The 23,960-nt window shown below is 41.1% G+C and overlaps 1 protein-coding gene and 1 long non-coding RNA gene across 2 annotated transcripts in view; one reads left to right on the forward strand and one right to left on the reverse strand.

Moving 5' to 3' along the window:
• Window positions 1-23,960, forward strand: part of LOC120741819 (neuropilin and tolloid-like protein 1) — a 47,625-nt gene that overhangs the window by 887 nt on the left and 22,778 nt on the right. The window contains exons 3-4 of the mRNA XM_040044882.1: window positions 1,054-1,188; window positions 1,291-1,539. Of these exons, the coding sequence (XP_039900816.1) occupies window positions 1,054-1,188; window positions 1,291-1,539 (384 nt within the window). The remainder of the gene's footprint in view (window positions 1-1,053; window positions 1,189-1,290; window positions 1,540-23,960) is intronic.
• On the reverse strand, window positions 2,856-15,914 carry LOC120741821. The gene is made up of 2 exons (XR_005697700.1): window positions 15,642-15,914; window positions 2,856-3,415 (listed from the first exon to the last, which is right to left on the reverse strand). It is a non-coding gene; the product is annotated as an uncharacterized LOC120741821 (long non-coding RNA).

Here is a 23,960-nt window from a genome sequence, read left to right on the forward strand (position 1 = left end):
CATCTTGCCATATCATTCATGTAGCTGCAGAGGGCAGGTGGCCTGATACTCGAATACTACTCTGGGTTTTAACCTAAAATGTAGTGAAATGTATGAATATTAATCTATCATGAGAAATAATAAAACTAATTATTAGATTGAGTGGCAGCACGGTGGCATGGTGGTTAGCACTGTTGCCGTACAGCAAGAAGGTCCTGAGTTCAATTCCACCATCAGGCTGGGGTCTTTCTGTGTGGAGTTTGCATGTTCTCCCCATGTTTGCGTGGGTTCCCTCCGGGTACTCTGGCTTCCTCAGGATAATCCAAATTGTCCAGGGTGTACCCCGCCTCTCGCCCTATGACAGCTGGGATAGGCTCCAGCACCCCCCGCGACCCTGATAAGTGGAAGCGAATGGATGGATGGATGGATGATAGATTAGATTTTGTGATCATGAGAAAAGTGCAGTGATAATATTAAACTAATAAAATATCAATATAGTGCCAAAAAGTACTGTAGCACAGTATAGTAAATAATTAGCTAACTCAGCTTCTAGAATTCGTTTCTACAGTTACTTTTCCAGAATCTCTCATGATCTACACAGTCTTGTAGAACTTGTCAAAAAAGACAACCCACACACAAACTTAACCATGATCATTCACAATTCCTGGTTCATACTTACATTATAACAATAATTTTTGAGGAGAAATGTTTAATCCGAAGTATTTTATATATTAGATTCCGTTGAAAGTAGTCAAATGGGAAAGGTGTGTGTATTCCTGGATCAAAGTGCTCCACCTGATTCTTCATCTCTCTGGGGAGTCTTTAATTAGATAGTAAATAATAATCTTTGCATTTGCTTTGTAGTGTTAATATAAGAATATAACCTGTAATGCTGAAAGTCTTCTATTTTAACCTTTTTCCATTGTTTCTGGCAGTATCTTCTCAAAAGATGGAAAAGTTTGACAAATCCAATTTGTGCTACAAAAATATGGATGTTTTAAAACTAAAGATACAAGGATGTGATCTACTTTTGGTAAACTGTGTACTTTATATTGCCTGTGTACCCGCTTCTAGTAAAGAACAACTCGGGTGTGACACCAGCTGGGGAGTGTGGGACCTGGGTAAAGAAGCCTGATGGAGGGTATTTCACATCACCGAATTACCCTGAGAAATACCCACCTGAGAGGGAATGCATCTATATTATAGAAGGTGAGACCTTATCTTGTTTTGTTTTTTAGCATCCTTACAGTACCAATTCCCACTCCTCCTGCTGTTAACTTCACCTTCTCTCAACCTCTTGGCCTGTTGTAGCCTCTCCTCGGCAGTGCATCGACCTGTTCTTTGATGAGAAGTATTCCATCGAGCCCTCCTGGGAGTGTAAGTTCGACCACATTGAAGTCCGCGATGGTCCCTTTGGTTTCTCTCCCATAATTGGTCGCTACTGCGGGCAGGAAAGCCCGTCATATGTCCGCTCCAGTGGGAGGTACTTGTACATCAAATTTGTGGCTGATAGTGAACTCGAGGCCATTGGTTTCTCAGCACGGTATAACTTCACAAAAGGTGAGTGAATGAAGCCGTGAGCAAGTTTCGTCTTCATAAAAGCTGTATTTTACACTAAACAATTATTGTTAATATTAAGCATCGTTTTTAAATCAGTCACTCAAAGAGACAAACCCTTGTAAAACTGTAGCCCAACAAGTTCTCTTCAGTTTGAGCATTGCCTTGCACATTCTTTCAGTTTTAAGGTCAGGATGTACTCAAGTGTTCTCCATCAACAAAGCATTAAAATGTTTAAATAAATTTGAAGCACATTACCTTCCCCGGAGTCAAAGGCATAGCTAGGTGGAGAATATAACTCAGCATTTGGCAAACAGACACTGTTTGCCAAATGCAAATGGTTCAGCACAGACTAAAACGTTGCTTGACATCGACAAAACAGATATGATTGCATTTACTTGTATGTTTAAATAGAAATGGGACTGAATGCTAACATGGTTGGAAAAAAGGAAGGAAAAATAAAAGAAAAATGCAGATTGTTCTGTATAATCTAATTTATTGAGGAAGGTAATCAATCAAATCAGGGATAATTTGCGAGTATAATGTCTGATGACTGATGAGTGTATTAATCATTTATTGCATGTATTTTATTAATCATTTACAGTGGCGGTCCTAGCCTGTTTGGCGCCCTGGGCGAACATCCCACCCCCTCTCTCCACACACACACACACACACACACACACACACACATTAAACTTTATGTGTATGTGTGTGTATAAATGTGTGTATAAATATTAAGGATTGTACATAAAACATAACAAACATAAAACTGTTGTCGGAACCATACTGAATTTCACCAGAGAAACATACACACACATATGAAGAGAGAGAGAGTGAGTATGCATAGTATGCAAACAGCTACCAGACAGCCATCATAATTTGTCATACAATGAAAACAGGACAAGTCAACAATTGACAATGACTAATTAATATTAAAACATAATCTGTAACATAATGTATTGTTTGGAGTTTAGTCTGTTACTGTTACTATTTTTACCATTTCTTCTTGGAGCAACTGTAGCCCACATCATTTCTTTAGGGGTTAATAAAGTATTCTGATTCTGATAGTTTCAGGATACATGACCTGCCATTATCCAATGACACATCTGCTTACCTGTATCTTTTACTTGTTTCTCCTCCTCTTCTTTTCTCTTTTTTCTAAGCTGAGCACCTGATGGCTTTGAACTTTTCTTGTCCATCTTGGTTTTAATTTTGCACTCCAGTAGGAACACCCATTCCCCAACCCGAGGATCACCACAACATAACCTAATAGACCTATGTAACCAATACATCTACTCACCAAAGAATGAGTGAAGCAATATGGATAACAGCAGAGGACAATTTATTTAGGGTCTGATGGCAATTTACCATCTGTGTCCAGCACTTTAAAGGATTGATGGACTGGAGCACATACGTCCTTAACCTACCCTCTTAAACATCAGCTTGACGCTGATAGATCAAAGGAAACTTAACCGACTCTAAGTGCAAATGTTTCAACCTGAACAACTTAAAACTTCTCTGGGATACAATGTAAACAAAGACAAGAAGAAGAAAAAAGAAAAAAATATTTCCATCAATAGCCACTTCTCCTAACCAGGAGACAAGTGAATATATTGGTGTAAAGAGTCTTTTTTTCTCAGTCCTGGGGTTGTAACACCACAACCTCCTCAGTCCGTAATCAGAGAGTGTCTATTTGACAATAACCAAAATGTCTTTGGATAGTCTTTGTGAATGCAAAAACCCCCCCCCAAAAAACAATGGTGTTAGCTGGCCAGCAAAATAAAGAGAGTGTATGGCACTGAGTGCGGGTGTGTGTGTGTGAGTACTTCGGTCCAAATAATCGAGGTCCAGATGGATGAATGGATGGCAGCCGCCGGTCCTTTAATGGCACCAGCGAGACAGCACAGTAGTAAGGCAGCACAGCAGCGAGGCAGCACAGCAGCGAGGCGTCCGGTTAGGAGAACGAACAATAGTCTTTTTTTAAGGCTAGCTCACCCAAGCTTGCTCTCTGGCACAGCTACAAGCCATGTGAGCTCGTAACCCCACAGTGACATATGAACTTGGATACCAACGTCTGCTTAGCATGGCGGCTAATTGTCGAGCTTGCTAGCTTATCCCCAATTAGCGATTAGCACCTTAATAACCATTACTACACATCACATCATAGCAAACACATGATAACCAGAGATGTGCAGTAATGTGTTACTGTAATCCGATTACTTTTTTCAAGTAATGAGTAAGGGATTACTGTTGCAAAAACGGTAATTAGATTACCGTTACTTTCCCGTAGGAACGCTGCGTTACTGCGTTACTAAAACTGTGATTATTTTGCAAGAATGTCTCATGACAGTGATGTAAGCAAGTGCGACATTCGTGACAACAGCTGTGTGCAGATCAACAATGGATAATATATCGAGTGCGGGAGAGAGTATGAGCGTGCAGCGTTTAAAGCGTGGAAGTACTGACCTTATTTTGAGTTTGATTCCATAAAAAGTGACAAAAACATTAGCGTCTGTTGTGCGTGGGAAGAAAACTTCTTTTTACAGCGAAAAAAACCCCTAAACTTCCAAGCAAGCACTGAGTGCGCTACAACGTAATGGGAAATTCACAGAGAAACCACAAATTAATACCAGTTCATGCCAACACATATCACTGCATATAATCTAACAGTGGAGTCGGGAACAGTTTTTATGAAAAAAAAACAGAGGTGCCAGACAATGCCTTACGAACAAAAAGAATAATAACAATAATTTTTCTGATCACAGAGAAAAAGTCCTAGCTCATCTGCTATTTGTATGAGAATTGAAAGGCCTGCAGATAATTTTATGAATCCAGTTGCTCAAGGCAAGAAAAGGTCCCAGTCTTTAGATTCCTGTCCATTCCTGAAAGACGTTACAATGGCAGTATCATCTGAGTATTTCTGGATTTGGCAAGACTCAAGATATATATTTGAAGTGTGCTGTATACAATATAAAAAAAATGGAGCCAGGACAATCCCTCTAGAGCCCCCATGCTGCTCAGTAATGTTCCAGAAATGCTGTTCCCCAACCTGACAAAGTTGTGTTGTTTCTGTCGAACCAGCTCTGTTTTCTCTATATTCAAATTTTAACTTTGTAATCATATGCACTAGAGCTAATGTAATAGCTAAAAATTTTACTTTACCGTGTGCTTGGTTAGCACTGTTGCCTCACAGCAGTTCAATTCCACCATCAGGCTGGGGTCTTTCTGTGTGAAGTTTGCATGTTCTCCCCGTGTTTGCGTTGGTTTTCATTTTCCTCAGTCCAAAGACATGCAGTTTGTGGGGATAGATTAATTGATTAATCCAAACTGCCCATAGGTGTGAATGTGAATGTGAGCGCAAATGATTGTCTGTCTCTGTGTGTTACCCCTGCAACAGACTGGCGACCTGTCCAGGGTGTAGCTTGCCTCTCGCTATATGTACCCTGCGTGTCCCTGGGATATGCTCCAGCACCCCCCACGACCCTGGATAGTATAAGTGGAAGAGAATGGATGGATGAAGCTAACTGATTCTACAGTATTTATAAAAGTCTTCAGTTGCAGAAATTAATATTAGACTTCTTTTTAAGGACCTTTTCAACATTTTCATTTTATGCATGTTTCCATGAAGCAGTATTGTTTGGAAACACTACAGATTTTGTTCCAGTTCATTGCTATTGCTGTATATCTTTTATCTATATATTTATCTATGACGCTAGATCACACGAATCAATTAGCTAAACTAAAATCATAATGCCATGGTGACCTGTAATATTCGGCTTCAAAATTCAAACATAACACAATTACCAAAGGCCTTCGAAACATGGTGTCTAACCAGATACTTGGCCCTGGTGTGGGTCAGTAGATGTTTTAAATTGCAGTCTCAGATAAATGAGAATTTGGCTCCCTGGCACTTTCATCTCGCATGATGGCATTTGGCTGATAGTTCTTAAACCGTGATGGTGTTGACTTCATCAATACAGGAGCCAGACAAAATAAGTTCCATAACACAAGCATCTTGTCTGGCTTCAGAAACAGATTGTGGATTTTACTGGGCTAGTCCTGAGAACACTGGCTGATACCACCATAACCTGTAACCTTCCTTGCCCTGGTCTAGTTTCTCAAGTTGTATGTAGCATAACCAGGCCAGAAGTCATAGTCAAGTTGGGGGTGTTTGTCAGGTTTAAAGCCACAAAATACAGTCAAGGAAAAGGATCAACACATGATTAAATAATCAAAGGCTTAGTGATGTTTGGAGGCCATTGCTTGGTGTGGAAGAGGAAATGGAGAGCTGCAAACTGAATCCTTTTGAGAATTTTATACACCTCATATACTGTATGTTAAGGCTGCTGACTGGTTGTCTGTCCCCTTAATCCCAGTAATGATCTTTATTAATTCCTGCGCATCCGTCATGCCTTTTTACTGACATTTGAGCTCCAGGCACTGATATTGTATTAGTTATTGGATATCAGTGCCTTTACCCTTTAATATCCTTGATCCTCAGTTTTCCCAGAAAATAAAGACATTACAAAACAGCTTGTAAAACATTTCCAGGGCAATTATTTTTAAATCCAAAATAAGAAAGACTTGATTTTCACAGTGTACAACTTTGAGGGAGTATATTATTGATTTAGAGAAAAATTAGTCCATGGGAACAGGGATTTTCCTATTTAACAGCATTCTGAAGTCACCGAAAAGTATGGTCACCAACTCCACTGTTAGATTATATGCAATGATATGTGTTGGCATGAACTGGTATTAATTCGTGGAAGCTGGAACTTTCCATTTAATGCCATTCGGAAGTTATGGAAAGACAAGCTCCTATAAACAAAGTCAAAAGGCTTTTACTCTGAAATGCAAAACGAGATTGATTTGAGATGGAGATGTTACCACTGTAGAGGTTGTGTATGGTTTGCATGAACTCCAGTTACTTAGTGGAAACAGTAATTGTCCTGTTAACAGCATCCGCGTTTAATTATTAAAAGTACCAAATAAACAATTATAATTACGATATTGACGTGATAAAACTGTGGGGTTGTATACTGTCAATGTAGAGTGAAATGATCTTGTGGAAACAGCAACTTTGCTTTTAATGGGATTCTGAAGTCAGTGAAAGAGTGGGTCATACATGGGCAATTTCAACGGGCCATTACTTTGAAAGGCAAAATCAAGGCGACTCGAAATTGACTTGATATCCCCGTGATAGTGTACATTGTCGATCTTGAGTGAAATTATCCCGTGGAAACAGCAATTTTCATTTTTAGAGCATTTTGAAATCGTTAAAAGAGTAGGTTGTATATGGGCAATTTGAAACGGCTTTTATTTTGGAAGTCAAAATCAGACTGATTTGATATTGATATGGTGTCACTGTGGGGTTGTATACTGTTGATCTAAAGTGAAATTATGCTGTGGAAATAGAAATTTTCCATTTTAGAGCATCTTGAATTCGCTCCAAGAGTAGGTTGTATATGGTGAATTTGAAAAGTGTTTTATTTTGGAAGGCAAAATCAGACTGATTTTATATTGATATGGTGTCACTGTGGGGTTGTATACTGCTGATCTAAAGTGAAATTATCCTGTGGAAACAGCAATTTTCATTTTTGGAGCATTCTGAAATCGTTAAAAGAGTAGGTTGTATATGGTTCAAGGTTCAAGGTTCTTTATTTGTCACATGCATAGTTATACAAGTATAACACACAGTGAAATGTAACCTGACACGCTCCTCGACATGTGCACAAATTGGGGGGGGGGGGGGGGGGGGAGGTAGAGGAAGAACATTATATATATATATATATATATATATAGTATATACATTGGGTGAATGTGCAGTAGTAGCAGCCAGCAGGTGAATTCTGTACATTAATATGAATAGACATCTGACTATTTTACAGGATAGACAATATAAACATATTTAAAATTAAAGGAATTTGAAATGTACATTGTTCCTTGGTTTAGTGTCTGGAAGAGAGTCCTATCTCAGTCAATTATAGATGATGTGAGAGGGCGGGTGTGTGTGTTTAGGTCCCGGATGGCTTGGGGATAGAAGCTCCTCTTGAGTCTCCCTGTCCTTGCCCGGAAGATGCGGAACCTTCTACCAGATTGCAGAAGTTGGAACAGTTTGTTGCCAGGATGGGACGGGTCCTTCAGTATCTGCGCTGCTCTAGTCCGGCATCTCATGGTGTAGGTGTCCTGAAGCGGGGGGAGAGCAATCCTGCAGCAGCGTTCTGCTGTACGGATCACTCTCTGGAGAGCTTTTTGGTCCTTCACACAGCTGTTCCCAAATCACGATGTCATGTTCTGTGTGAGGATGCTCTCCACAGCGCCTGTATAGAAAATCCTGAGGATCTTTGGAGAGACCCTGAACTTCCTCAGTTGTCGTAGGTGATACAGGCGCTGCCTAGCCTTTTTGGTCTGGACCTGAATGTGGGCTGACCATGTCAGGTCTGAGGAGATGTGGACACCAAGATACTTGAAGGACTGCACCCTCTCCACTGGAGCTCCATTGATGATAATGGGCTTGTAGTCTCTGTGCTGACCCCTTCTGAAGTCCACCACCAGCTCCTTGGTCTTGCCGACGTTCAGCTGGAGGTGGTTGTCCTGACACCAAGATGCCAGATTCTTCACTTCATCCATGTAGGCCGCCTCATCATTGTTGGAGATGGCACCCAACACCACTGTGTCGTCAGCAAACTTCACAATGGTGTTGGAGCCATGGATGGCCACACAGTCTGAAGTGTAGAGGGAGTAGAGCAGTGGCGAGAGGACACATCCCTGAGGTGCTCCTGTGTTGATGGTGATGCTGTTGGAGAAGCACCTGCCCACCCTCACCACCTGAGTTCTGCCAGTGAGGAAGTCCAACACCCATGCACACAGAAGGCTGTTAAGTCCCAGATCCCTGAGCTTTGTGAACAGTGTGCAGGGCACTATTGTGTTAAACTCTGAACTGTAATCAACAAACAGCATTCTCACATAGTTACCCTGTTTCTTGTCCACATGGCTGAGAGTGGTGTGTAGGACGTGGGCGATGGCATCCTCTGTGGATCTGTTGGTGAACTGCAGCGGATCTGTGGTGTCTGGGATGGAGGAGGAGATGATGTTCTTCAGCAGCCTCTCAAACACCTTCATTACCACCGAGGTCAGTGCAACTGGCCAGTAATCGTTCAGGGATGAGGGTTTGCTGTTCTTGGGCACAGGGATGATGGTGGATCTTTTGAAGCATGTGGGGACCACAGACTTCGCCAGGGACTCATTGAAGATGTAAGTGAACACACCTGCTAGCTGGTCAGCACAGCAGCGCAGCAGACGGCCGGTGATGCCGTCTGGCACCGCCACTTTCCTTGTGTTCACTCTCCTCAATGCCACTCGGACGTCATGCTCCGCGATGCTGGTCACCGGTCTCTCGCTGATGACATCACTGTCCTCGGTAGTCAGGCGGTAAATAGCATTAGCCGCCTGGCTAACCTCGAAACGGGCGTAGAACTGATTCAGCTCATTGGTGAATGCAGAGTTGGCGTTGATCGGCGCAGTGTCCCTGGCTTTGTAGTCCGTAATGGTGCGTAGTCCGTGCCACATACTCCGTGTGTCGCCCTGGTGGAAGCGGGACTCCACACGTTCCCGGTACCGGCGTTTGGCATCTCTCACCGCGCGCCGCGCGCCGTATGAGGCCGCTTTGTAGGCGCTCATATTGCCAGTGGCGAGACCCGCGTTGTAGGAGGCGGTCCTGGCGTTTACTGCAGAGCGGCTCGATCTGTCCATCCACGGTTTCTGGTTTGGGAATGTGGTGAATCTCGCAGTGGGGATAATCTCCTCCGCTAGCATATTGACGAAGCATACTGCTACTTCCGTAAACTCGTTGATGTCGACTGCGCATGCTCTGAACATGTCCCAGTCGACGTCGTTGAGTGCGTCCTGTAGCGTAGCTTCTGATTGGGCAGTCCACCGTTTTACCTCCCTCGTGGTCACGTCTTCCCTCCGTATGTTTTGTTTATACTGGGGAATGAGGAAGATGGCGTTGTGGTCAGACTTCCCAAAAGCCGGGTGTGAGACAGCTTTGTAGCCCTGCTTGTATGGCGTGTAGCAGTGATCCAAAATTCGATCCCCCCTCGTTGGACACAAGACATGCTGGTAAAAGTTTGGCATGACTTGTCTGAGGTTCGCTTTGTTAAAGTCTCCTGCTACAATGAGGGCTGCGCCCGGGTCCTTGTTTTGAAGCGAGCTCAGCACATCATGTAGTTCGGACAAAGCCATACCTGTGTCCGCTTGGGCTGGGATGTAGACCACCGTGGCGATGACCGAGGTGAACTCACGGGGCAGATAGAAAGGGCGGCACTTAATGCTCAGGAACTCCAGATGTGGCGAGCAGCCGCTGGAGAGAGTAGAAATGCTCCTGGCATCACACCACTTTCTGTTTACCTTGAAACACACTCCTCCACCTTTGGTTTTGTTCGACTCTGCCGTTCTGTCCGCGCGGAGCACAAAGAATGAATCCGACGGAGTTACGGCCTGGTCCGGCACGGTGGGGGTCAGCCATGTCTCCGTGAAGCACAGAATGTTGCAGTCCCTCATGTCACGTTGGAAGGTGACCCTTGCTCTTAGGTCATCGAGCTTGTTCTCCATGGATTGTACATTGGCCAGTAGGATACTGGGCAGTGGTGCGCGATGCGCCTGCTGTCTCAGTCGGTTCCTAATACCAGCGCGTTTCCCCCGGCGCTTCTGGGCAATTTGAAACGGCTTTTATTTTGGAAGGCAAACTCAGAATGACTTGATATTGATATGGTATCACTGTGGGGTTGTATACTGTTGATCTAAAGTGGAATTATCCTGTGGAAACAGAAATTTTCCATTTTAGAGCATTTTGAATTCGCTCCAAGGGTAGGTCATATATGGGCAATTTGAAAAGCCTTTTATTTTGGAAAGCAATATTAGACTGATTTGATATTGATATGGTATCACTGTGGGGTTGGACACTGTTGATCTAAAGTGGAATTACCCTGTGGAAACAGAAAATTTCCTTTTTAGAGCATTCTGAAACCACTGAAAGTTAGGTCTTAAATGGGCAAATTCAACAGGCCATTAATTTGAAAGGCAAAATCAGACTGACTTGATATTGATATGGTGTCACTGTGGGGTTGTATACTGTTGATCTAAAGTAAAATTATCCTGTGGAAACAGCAATTTTCATTTTTAGAGCATTCTGAAATTGTTAAAAGAGTAGGTCTTAAATGGGCAATTTCAACAAGCCATTAATTTGGAAGGCAAAATCAGACTGACTTGATATTGATATGGTATCATTGTGGGTTTGCATACTCTTGACCCAGATTGAAATTCTCCTGTGGAAACAAGAATTTGTCTTTTTAGAGAAATCAGAATTCATTGAAGGATTATTTCCCGTATGTGTCATTTGAAAGGGCTCTGATTTTGAAAGGCAAAATCATAATGACTTGAGATTAACCTGGTATCACTGTGGGATGGAATACTGTCAATATAGATAGTAATTATTCTGTGGAAACAGCAATTTTCCATTTTATAGCTTTCTGAAGCCATTGAAAACGCACACCGATATATGGTCAATTTGAAAGGGTCATTATTTTGAAAGGGAAAATAAGAATGATTGATATCCGATTGTTAAGTGATGACGTGAGGAATCCTACTTCCGGGTCTAAAGTAGTCTGCGTTTAATATGGCTTTTGTGTTGTTAACATGTTTAATTTTATGTATTTTCTTCTATTTAATCTCAAAAAGCTCCTAAAACAGTCAGTGATCACTGTTGACCTCCCTCGGCTTTTATTACCGCTAATCATTTATTTAAGCTCAGTTTTTAAAACCTTAGGATGTAACTACAGCCCAGCCCATGCAGCAGTATATGAATGACTAACCTCGTATTGTGGATGGATTATCTCAGTTGTTCTCCTGGCTGAAGTTTGGTCCTTTTACAGCATCCTGCCATGCGATTACATTTGTTCCTGACCACCGAGAACACTCACGTTAACTTTTATCGAGTGGAAAAAAAGTTAGCTTGTTTATACTATGCTAACATAGCTGTGTCGCTAGCGGTCATGTAGCACATCATTATATACCAGCTAGCCCAACTTCAGTAACCCTACAAACGTCACTGCTGTTTAGTTTTCTGTCTTCATTTATGCTGGAAGTGATAACAGAGCTGTACGTTTTAATTTGTTTCCAAAACCCCGCAGTCAGGACATGCTATATTGTATTTAGATAGAAGCTAGCGAGCTAACTCCCTGCTAACTTCTAACTCCATTAAATGTCATAAATTCCGTTTTCATGGATGCCTGGATGTTAAACTCAATTGTTACACCTGGTAGAGCAGAACGCTGATCATTTTATTAAAGATGAAAGACTTTAGACAGTTTTTCAACTCTCAGTAATGCCATAGTGATCGTTTGATATATGGACCTGCAGCGGAGTTTAGGTCCAGACACGGCTAGTGACGTCAGACTGAACAACCGGATTGACATGGTATCACTATGGGGTTGTATACTGTCAATATAGACTGCAACTAGTCTGTGGAAACGTGAATTTTCCATTCTGAATTAATTGAAAAAGTAGTTAAAAAATAAACATTTAGAGGGCTTTTACTTTGAAATCCAAAAGGAGATGGCTTTAATATTGACATGTTGCTACTAGAATACTAGGGTATGTCATTTGTATCCAACATTAGAGTGTGCAAACAAGACTAATTGATATTTATGAATGTGCTCTTAATTTACTGGAAGTTGGCTTTTGTTTAGAAGTCATGCTTCAGGATATTTTATTTTGAAATCAGGTTTCCACGTCTTTTGCCATAATACTTTGAATACACAGGGAACGTAAAACAAAGTGGAGGCTGGCTTGACTGCAATGCTGGAATTGGAGGCTGGCTTGACACCAGTGCACCAGGGTAAACCTCCGCCTACCCTACTCCTGCTTTACAGGTGAAAATAGAGCAACAGGACCGCTAGTCTTTGACTTTATTTATTTTCTGCTGTGTTTTACTTGCATCTATTTGAAAGAGTGAGTGTAAACACAAAAATATAGTGTAAATACTAGTGATTAGTTACTATTTTATGTGCTGGAATGTGCAGAAAATAGGTTTAAATGTTAAACTAATTTCTTCAAGTCAGAGAATGGTGCATATAATTTAATTTTTGCTTGATGCATAAAGTTAAAAGATTAAAACGGATAAAACAAGTTTTAAAAAAAGAGACTTTTCCATTTGATTACATTTTGTATGATGGATTATGCAGAAAAAGTAGAATTGGGCTGAAAGATCTATTGCTTTGTCACCTATTCAGGTTGTAAATCGTTTTTAAAAAGTAACTAAGTAATTAATTACTTTTGAAAATAAGTAATCAGTAAAGTAACGGGATTACTTTTGGGGAAGTAATCAGTAATTAGTTACTGATTACCAGTGTTGGGACTAACGCGTTATTAAGTAACGCGTTACAGTAACTACGTTATTATTGTGGTAACGAGCACGGTAACTAGTTATTATGCCAAAACCAGGAACACGTTACTCGTTACTGGGATTTAGATGGGCTCGTTATTCGTTACTTCGTGTGGTGGCTATCGCGGAGCTTCCACAGATTCAATAACATTTGCAAGTGGTGGAAGCCAGCAGGTGGATGAAGGGAAAGGGATGCAAGAGCAGAGACCCGAAGCAGCCGCTGGTCCGAGAGTGTCAGGTGAACTGAACTTCAGGTAAGAAGATATAACCTGCAGTGTATCTGGGTCAGATATGAACCAAGTTTAGGTGGAGTTTATTTTCGTTGTGCTGACTTTTTCGTACTGCGTGCTAGCTAGCATGACGGAGTTTCTATACAGCTGGGTGGGTGCTATGTTACTGATGTTGAACTTTATTTTGTTCACAAGGTTAATTATTAGAGTTGTCAACCGTCCAGTAAAAAACGGAATCGTCTCGTATTCAGAGAAAATATTACGCGTTTCTTATTGAGGTGAAAAGGAACAGTTTGTCCCGTAATTCAGCTACAATGAAGAAGACACAAAGCTGGAGTTATTCTGTGTCTTTGCTGCACAGCTGCCTCTTCTTCTTTCATTCTCTGCCCCTCCCTCTCCTGCTGCTACTTCAATCATGAAACTGATCAACGATCAGCTGATCGGCTTTTCTCTCTTGTTTATTTATCGCCCACTTTGCACCAGAAAGAGGAAAACAGCAGATGTCGCGGTAAACAACAGCAGCACTTTTAAGCTTGATCAGCTGTTGTTAGAATTTATTTAATATTAATTTCTAGTATCAGCTGATGTTTGCTGGAGCCACAGCTGTAAAGCTGCTGGTCAGGATGGTTTGGATATGTGGTGAGAGGGAAACATGAAGATGAAACCAGGAGATGTCCTTACTGAATCATCAGAGCTGTGATGGAGAAACAGGTTTACCTTTTAGGTGACATGAATGAGTTGAAGGGAAGTTATGAACTGTTTCTGAGAGACAACTAACACCAGGATCCTTTTCTAAGTAGCTGACAGCTGGTAACTGTGCAGGGGCGGGTCTAGCAAAGTGTTGCCAGGGTCCATGTAGGGCATTAAAAGGGAAAGGGGGGCACAAGGAAATACTTTCTTATTCTCATTTAAAATGTCTCACTTTAAAAAAAAATAATTATCTGAGTCTTGCAACAAACAATTGATAGATACATATATACCATCAGAACAGTGTACATCACTGTCACAACAGTGTTTATTTTCATTCAAAGGCTTTATGATTTTTCCTATAATGGTGGGCTAGTCAAAATGCCCGGGACGATTTTTTTTGTCCCAGTCCAGCTCTGTATGCAGCTCATCTGCAGTCTGGTGTTACCTACATCTTCCTATTCAGAAGGCAGAATTTCCGAGTTCTGAGTACAATCGAAAGCACCACGACTGCAGTTTTTGTGTTGGATGTAAAAAGCAGGCTAGGATAGAATCAGGCGTGGGATTTCTCTCGTGGAAATGTGCACATTATTTTTTCCTTTCTATTGGTAGGTGGCACAGTGCACTTGTGGCAAGTAAGCAAGCTAGAAGACTGGCAAGCTTGCTGGGTATCCAGTTACGGAAGCAACACATTAACAAGAGAATTCTGAGTAAAACCAAAGTTACTTTCCCTAGTAACTAGTTACTCTGAAAGTAACGAGTAACTTGAAGTAACTGAGTTACTTTTGATAGAAGTAACTAGTAATGTAACTAAGTTACTAATTTAAAGTAACTTACCCAACACTGCTGATTACTTTTTTCAAGTAACTTGACCAACACTGATGATAACACATGGAATAGTATAATATACTAGTGATGGGTCGGTCGCGAACGAAATGGCTCTTTGAGCCGGGTCTTTGACGTGAACGACGTGAGCCGGCTCCTTATCGCAAGCCATGGGTTGTTTTTTTTTTCCTTTCTCTCACCCTCTCTCTCGCACTTTTTTCCCGCTTCACTCCGCACGCGAGCCTTGTGCTTTGCGCTGGGAAGACGGGGAAGGGGCGGTAGTTACACTGGCAGTAGCACAGAGAGAGAAAGAGAGCCAGGGACAACAACAAAACTCCAAAAGACGTAAAAACTCCAAAACACGTACAAAACACAACAGAAGTGCTCCAGGATGCTAGGCGCAGTGTTGAGCTTTTGTTACCTAGTCGCTACACAAGCCAGCAAGTACCAATGACCGGATTTGGTGTGTGGTAGTAACAGGTAAATGAACTTTTTTTTTTTAATTATTTGAATATATATGAGTGCTTGTGTATAAATACACAAACCATACACATATGCTTTCAATTGTTTAATTTAAGTGATGTAGATAGCTCTGTTTTGGAAGTTCAGTTAACTCTGTGTGTTTTTTTTGTTAATGTGTTTTGGAATTTGTACGTGCTTTTTGGAGCTTGTACGTGCTTTTTGGAGTTTGTACGTGCTTTGTCTCTAGGGGCCACCACATATATTTATATATAAAAAAATATATAAAACCACTTTTTTTTACACTAGCGATTCCTTTTGTGCATAATTTTATATTATTGTTAATAATACATTAATTAAAGCAACAAAACAACCTGAAGAGCCAGTTCGGAGCCGAAAGAGTTCTTTAAAAAGAGCCAGAAATCCCATCACTATAATATACATACGAAACAGATTTTTACCTGGCAGAAGAACGAACAATAGTCTTTTTTTAAGGCCACTGCAGAAGAAGATATTCCCCGCTAGCTCACCCAAGCTTGCTCTCTGGCACAGCTACAAGCCATGTGAGCTCGTAGCCCCTCCCGCTAGGATGTACTACCTAGTGATGGGTCGGTCGCGAACGAAATGGCTCTTAGGCTATGTTCACACTGCAGGCGAAAGCGCATCAAATCCGATATTTTTTTGACCCTATGCGACCCATATCCGATCATGGTATGATCGCCAGAGTGGACACTTCTCCATCGCTGGGCCGGGGCATGGGGCACCGATGGTCCAGCCGATTCCCTCGCCTGCTCGCGGGGTGGGGTGAAGCGGGCGATGGGGGTATGTGGCAGGGCGTGTTCTGCGATGCCTCTGCAGGTTTGGTGGTGGTGATGTGTACGGCTGCCAGCGGGAGAGCTGCAGCCGTTGAATGCACTGTTACAGCAACCGTGTGATTATTGTAAGAATAAATAAATGAAAATGCCATCGGGTCTGCCGTGGTGGTGATCTTTCTTTTGTTGTTGTTAATCTTAAGTGCACGCAAACCAGTAAACAAATTAAAACAAATACTGTTGGTAAACTATAATACAAAAATTACAATTAAAATTCTCAACAATAAAAACAATTGGTATAAATATAATTAATATGTAAACAACTTAATAGCCCCCAAAGTGTCTAAGTCACGTGACGTGTCAGCGCAACACCGAAACATAAGAGAGAGGGGCAAAGTGTGCCTGCTCTCCGCTGACACAGGAGCGGCGAGTCCAGCGACCTGGCTGTTTCGTTTTTGCCAAAAGCACAGCATAGCAAACAAGCAGAACTCAAAGTAAAGAATCGATCTAACCAGGCTAGTATCGATCCGATACCGATCCCGACTTGGGATCGATACTATCGATATTTGGATCGATCCGCCCACCACTATCAGAGAGCCATCTGCTGCAATTGGTTGGGGGTGAGATGAGGGAGACTGGACAAAAGACATGCTGTTTTTAGCTCTGGAGCCACTTTAATAGGCTGGTTTTATCCAAACTAAGTGTTGACCTTTGCCTGTAGTTCTGTGTGTTTCTTATAAAAGCATAAGAAACTGATGAGTGAAGTGAAGCGAGTTTCTATGCAGCTGATCGAACGGTGAATAAGGAGACTCACTAAATAACCTATAACAGAACTCACCCTCTTTGGAGAGCATGACAAAATAGTGGAAAACGTGTCTTTCAGACTTTGTCCTGAGTTCTGCCATCTTGCTGTTCTTACATCATACTGGCTGTAGCTCCATCTGTCGCGGCTGCTGGCTGTTCAGAATATCACCACAGCTCTAAGCCTGTGTTTCCTTTCCTTGGCACGCTCTCAGTCTTCACTGCTGTGACTTTGGCATTGTTGTCTACCCAAAGCATAGTCAGCCACCTCTTTTACCCCTTCTGACCCCCACCTTTTTGTTTGCCTGATCATTGAGAGTGCAGTTAAAATAAATCAATGCTTGTATTTTTCAGTGCACTTAAATTGCAAGTTCAACTCATCAGAAGCTTTTTTTTATATCCCCAGATTGCATTAAAGGATGCGAAAAAATATACACCACACCCTCGTGCTAATTGACAGCACGATGTCAAAAAAGTTGCATTGTGTTGCAATTTTAATAGTAGTCTGGCAGAATGCTGCTGGGAATGTGCTCACATTTCCATTTGCAGTGCAGGCACACCAGCTGCAGCTAACAAGAGACGAGGAGGGAAACGCACGCGTATGCACTCGTGCACACACGCACGCAGAAGGGCTTGTTCCCGCAGTCATTCCCACAGGACAGTTAATGAAAGCTTGTCTTCAGGGGAATACAGCTTGTCAGCGCTGAGCCGCAGCAGCAGCTTAAGGGAGTCCGAGACAGATGCTTTATTAACTGCAGATTTTATAGGCCACCTACAATGACGGGGCAAAGCCTAATCTGCATCTCTTTGTCTGTTTGTCATCTATCCATCTTTCCTTTTTCTTTTTTAATTTGATTGCGTCTCAGTACATAATTCTTTTTATTCCACAAAGGAATGTTCCACTTTTCGACTCTCTTCTTCTGGTTCTTCTTCTTCTTTCTTTGTTTTTTCCAAAATTGTTTGCCACAATTTGTTTGCCAAATGTGCATGTCATTAGCAATATTAGCTATTCCACATTTTTCAGATAATATACATGCCCTTTCAGTTTTTACAGCTAATTAGGGTGATTTGGATATATATTTTGTACACTGAAGCACTTTTTTTCCAAACAGCCTCCTAACATATATTGTCCCTTTAAGAAGATGTTTTGCATTATTAGCAGATCAGGAGAAGCTGTTTTCTGTGTGTTTACATCAAATGTAATGAGTCCTTAATACCAAATGTTAATCTCCCATCTAATTCCACCCGTCGGGGTTGGCAGGAGAGAATAAATTCATCCTTATGCACCCAAGCTTGCAAAGAATATTTAACAAGAGTGCACACTCTAGACTGACTCTAGAGTCATTTCTATTTAAGCATATTATGGCCACAAGGTGGTTTTTGGTCAAGTATTTATTGATAATGCACAAGTTTTTGGTTAATAAAATTATTGATGGACACTAGTTAGCTTCACTAAAAGCCCATGCAGTACATTTCCATGTTTATATTGTACTATATAGCAATTAATTTGTATGTTATTAATGGCTGATTAGCTCTGTCGCTCTGTTTTTTGCACTCAGTCTGTGGATGCTTTGCTAACTAAGCTTTAGCTAATAACTTAGCACTTCACCTTCATGACTTAATCTGGTCAGTTGTGGTACAAAAACAAGCAAAGAAAGAAAGAAAGAAAGAAACAAAAGCTAAAGCAGAGATGGCCAAAAATGCTGCACAATGCTGATGTTTCACAATAGTCTTTGTAAACTAATTGATGATGTCAGAGTGGCTGTGTCCATCTTAATATACCTCCTCCTTGTAAATCTCACATTTGATGATGGACCACAGGTTCTCAATGGGGTTCAGATCAGGTGAACAAGGTGGCCATGTCATTAGTTTTTCTTCTTTTATACCCTTTCTTGCCAGCCACGCTGTGGAGTACTTGGACGCGTGTGATGGAGCATTGTCCTGCATGAAAATCATGTTTTTCTTGAAGGATGCAGACTTCTTCCTGTACCACTGCTTGAAGAAGGTGTCTTCCAGAAACTGGCAGTAGGACTGGGAGTTGAGCTTGACTCCATCCTCAACCCGAAAAGGCCCCACAAGCTCATCTCTGATGATACCAGCCCAAACCAGTACTCCACCTCCACCTTGCTGGCGTCTGAGTCGGACTGGAGCTCTCTGCCCTTTACCAATCCAGCCACGGGCCCATCCATCTGGCCCATCAAGACTCACTCTCATTTCATCAGTCCATAAAACCTTAGAAAAATCAGTCTTGAGATATTTCTTGGCCCAGTCTTGACGTTTCAGCTTGTGTGTCTTGTTCAGTGGTGGTAGTCTTTCAGCCTTTCTTACCTTGGCCATGTCTCTGAGTATTGCACACCTTGTGCTTTTGGGCACTCCAGTGATGTTGCAGCTCTGAAATATGGCCAAACTGGTGGCAAGTGGCATCTTGGCAGCTGCACGCTTGACTTTTCTCAGTTCATGGGCAGTTATTTGGCGCCTTGGTTTTTCCACACGCTTCTGGCGACCCTGTTGGCTATCTTGAATGAAACGCTTGATTGTTCGATGATCACGCTTCAGAAGCTTTGCAATTTTGAGACTGCTGCATCCCTCTGCAAGATATCTCACTATTTTTGACTTTTCTGAGCCTGTCAAGTCCTTCTTTTGACCCATTTTGCCAAAGGAAAGGACGTTGCCTAATAATTATGCACACCTGATATAGGGTGTTGATGTCATTAGACCACACCCCTTCTCATTACAGAGATGCACATCACCTAATATGCTTAATTGGTAGTAGGCTTTCGAGCCTATACAGCTTGGAGTAAGACAACATGCATGAAGAGGATGATGTGGACAAAATACTCATTTGCCTAATAATTCTGCACTCCCTGTAGATATATGCACATAAATATTTCTGCAAAAGTTTTCACTCATTTTTGCTGAATGAGATGAATATACAAGTAATTTTCATAAAACAGGCTTTGTATTCCCCTTTTTTCCATCTTACATTAGGCGTAAAACCCCTGGTAAGGTATTGTTGCATCACAAACGCACAAACACACCCAAACACACAGGAATGAACATGATTAATCTGGCTGAGCTTGGAGAGGAAATAGGTTAGAAACATGAGAGAATTAATGAGAGTCCTTGTGTATTTGAGGCTGAGTTGTGTCCATCACCTGGTCTTCCTACATCACAACCCCTGACCAAAGGTTATGGAAAAATAATGGAAAAAGTGAGAATTTATGTTTGGAAAATAAGCCGTTTGTTTTATTTTTGCTGGAGTCTAATCTGACCTCAACAACTAAGCTGGTACGTCAGAATTTATAATCCACCTAGCGAGTAGATTCATCAGCACAAAGGTTTAGAACAAAATATCTGTCTGCTCCCTTCCTCGTGCTAAATGTGTTTCTCTGTTTTTGATGAGGAGCATCAGGGTTTCTTTTTGTAGAGGGGGGATGGTGGGTTTAAATAAGGGCAGAGGAAATGAACTGGCACATAGATTACGTAAATTTAGGCCAGCCGTGTTTTTATTTTATTTTGCAGTATATCTTTAACGTTGTCATTTTTAGTCTGTGTTATTTTGCGCTTACTTTATCCAACGACTGAAGCTCAGAGATTTTGTTTAATCTGTTTTTCTTGACAAAATTGGTGCACATATCTCGTGTATTACAGAATAGAGGTTGACCTTTATTTGTCAAAAAATCAAAACAAAATGAAGAGACTTAAGCCCTGACAAAATATATGTGGGTCAAGCCATGAACAATCAATCTGACCCCTAAATATCAGTGGCTCAAAGGGTTGGCTTAAGTCTAGGAAATAAAAAATACAATCTCAGTGTCATGATCCGGCTGTGTGCAGGCAGGAATTGGACCCAAACACGAACTCACTGGAAACAGAACTGAACTCAAAATGGCAGCTTTTATTGCTGACCAGAAAACTGTACAAAACCTAAACTGGGAAGAATCTAACAACACACACACACAGCTGTGAGAAATCTGACACGAGACCCAAGGGAAGCGAAACTCAATACATTCACATAGGGCACAGACCTTCAAAGTGAAACAGGAAATGTAACACAGACGCGGACTTGACTAGGGGAGACAGAGCAACTAAGAAACACAGAGACCAACAAAAAGGAGGCACAGAGGGCAGCTACTAAATACTAAACAGAATACAAGAAACCCAAACCAAGACACTAGACTACAGAATAAACTGGGGCAACAAAGAGAACTTAGAACATACATCATAATACAAAAACCCTGAGACACAAGAAACTCTGGGTCAGAAGATCCAGGATCCTGACACTTAGGGCTTTAAAACACATTTAAGTAACCCATTTGTAACTAACACATTTTTGAGCGTAAAATAATACTTTAGTAGAAAATAATTTTGGCACAGAAGGAATTGAGGATAGCCAAGATGAGCCTGTATTGAAATGTAGATTAAATAGAGTTAATATGGCATCACACTGATTCACAGACGTTAACGCTCTGGAGCCAACGGACGCCCCAGCACGTTGCAGCCTCACTAAGTCTCCGTCTCCACTTGTGTCCAAAGTATGGAATTCAAACTATGTAGCAGCTTTTAATCCTAACAGTATGGTGCATATAAGTTCTGCACTATAAAAATAGATTGAAGCTGACAAAATAACCATGCCTATGTTGTGGACTAATTTAACCGTAAATAACTCAAAAGCTTTGCAGATATTTACGTGTTAAAGTTACTGTTAAGCTATACAAAATTAAAAATGTTCTGTGTCACATTTAGTGCTTTATTTTAGATCCCCTTTACAGATATTTGTGATTGAGGGATTTGGTTCAGTTTGAGCACATATAATGACTTAGACCTCAGAGTGTTAAATTGGTGCAGTTTTGTTGATTAATGTTCAAAGTGGGTTATAGAAAGGGACTTAAAAGTACTTAGACTGATTGTAAAATTGATTTGGCGGTTTTTCAGCCTTGAAAATTTCATCTTACTGTTTCCTATATGAAGGTATGACAGCTCAGAAACACTGAAAAAAACTAGATAAACTAAAAAGCAACTTAAACATAAACAATTACAAAGAAAGAACAATACAGTATCCACATCTGAACCAAAGAGTAAAACAGTGAAATGTGAATTATTAAATATTAGGTCTCTCTCCTCCAAGTCTCTGTTAGTATATGACTTAATAATTGATCAACAAATTGATCTACTCTGCCTTACAGAAACCTGGTTGCAGCAGGATGATTATGTTAGCTTAAATGAATCAACACCCACGAGACATTCTAACTACCAGAAATCTCAAAGCACAGGCCGAGGGGGCGGTGTGGCAGCAATTTTTTACACCAGCCTATTAATTAACGAAAGACCAAGACAGACTTTTAATTCATTTGAAAGCCTGATGCTTAGCCTTGTCCACCCCAGCTGTGAAACTCAGAAACCAGTCTTACTTGTTATCATCTATCGTCCACCTGGGCCTTACACAGAGTTTCTGTCTGATTTCTCAGACTTTATATCTAATTTAGTTCTCAGCTCAGATAAAATAATTATTGTGGGTGATTTTAACATCCATGTAGATGCTAAAAATGACAGCCTCTAGCATTTAATCTGTTATTAGACTCAATTGGCTTCTCTCAAAATGTAAAAGAACCCACCCACCACTTTAATCACACTCTAGATCTTGTTTTAACATATGGCATAGAAACTGAACATTTAACAGTGTTTCCTGAAAACCCTCTCCTGTCTGATCATTTCCTGATAACATTTACATTTACAATAATTGATTACACAGCGGTGGAGAGTAGACTTTATCACAGTAGATGTCTTTCTGAAAGCGCTGTAACTAAGTTTAAGAATATAATCCACCCACTGTTATCATCTTCAATGACCTGTACCAACATAGAGCAGAGCAGCTATCCGAACGCTACTCCAACAGAGGTCGATTATCTTGTTAATAATTTTACCTCCTCACTACGTACGACTCTGGATACTGTAGCTCCTGTGAAAACTAAGGTCTCTAATCAGAAGTACCTGACTCCGTGGTATAATTCTCAAACACGTACCCTAAAGCAGTTGACCCGTAATCTGGAGAGGAAATGGCGTGTCACAAATTTAGAGGATCATCATTTAGCCTGGAGAAATAGTTTGTTGCTTTATAAGAAAGCCCTCCACAAAGCCAGAACATTACTATTAGTCACTGATTGAAGAAAATAAGAACAACCCCAGGTTTCTCTTCAGCACTGTAGCCAGGCTGACAAAAAGTCAGAGCTCTACTGAGCCAACCATCCCTTTAACGTTAACTAGTAATGACTTCATGAACTTCTTCACAAATAAAATTTTTATCATTAGAGAAAAAATTACCAATAATCATCCCACAGATGTAATATTATCTACAGCTACTCTTAGTACCATTGATATTAAGTTAGACTCTTTTTCTCCAATTGATCTTTCTGAGTTAATTTCAATAATTACTTCCTCCAAACCATCAACGTGTCTTTTAGACCCCATTCCTACAAAACTGCTCAAAGAAGTCCTGCCATTAATTAATTCTTCGATCTTAAATATGATCAACCTATCTCTAATAATCGGCTATGTACCACAGGCCTTCAAGGTGGCTGTAGTTAAACCTTTACTCAAAAAGCATCTCTAGACCCAGCAGTCTTAGCTATTTATAGGCCAATCTCCAACCTTCCTTTCATATCAAAAATCCTTGAAAGAGTAGTTGTCAAACAGCTAACAGATCATCTGCAGAGGAATGGTTTATTTGAAGAGTTTCAGTCAGGTTTCAGAGTTCATCACAGCACAGAAACAGCTTTAGTGAAGGTTACAAATGATCTTCTTATGGCTTCTGACAGTGGACTCATCTCTGTGCTTGTCCTGCTAGACCTTAGTGCAGCATTCGATACTGTTGACCATAATATCCTATTAGAGCGATTAGAACATGCTGTAGGTATTACAGGTACTGCACTGCAGTGGTTTGTATCATATCTATCTAATAGACTCCAATTTGTACATGTAAATGGAAAGTGCTCTTCACACACTGAGGTTAATTTTGGAGTTTCACAGGGTTCAGTGCTAGGACCAATTCTGTCTAAATTATACATGCTTCCTTTAGGCAGTATCATCAGAAGACACTGCATACATTTTCACTGCTATGCTGATGACACCCAACTCTATCTACCCATAAAGCCAGATAACACACACCAA

The sequence above is a fragment of the Simochromis diagramma genome, unplaced genomic scaffold (assembly GCF_900408965.1).
Source record: "Simochromis diagramma unplaced genomic scaffold, fSimDia1.1 OVJJ01000663.1, whole genome shotgun sequence".
Lineage (NCBI taxonomy): Eukaryota > Metazoa > Chordata > Actinopteri > Cichliformes > Cichlidae > Simochromis > Simochromis diagramma.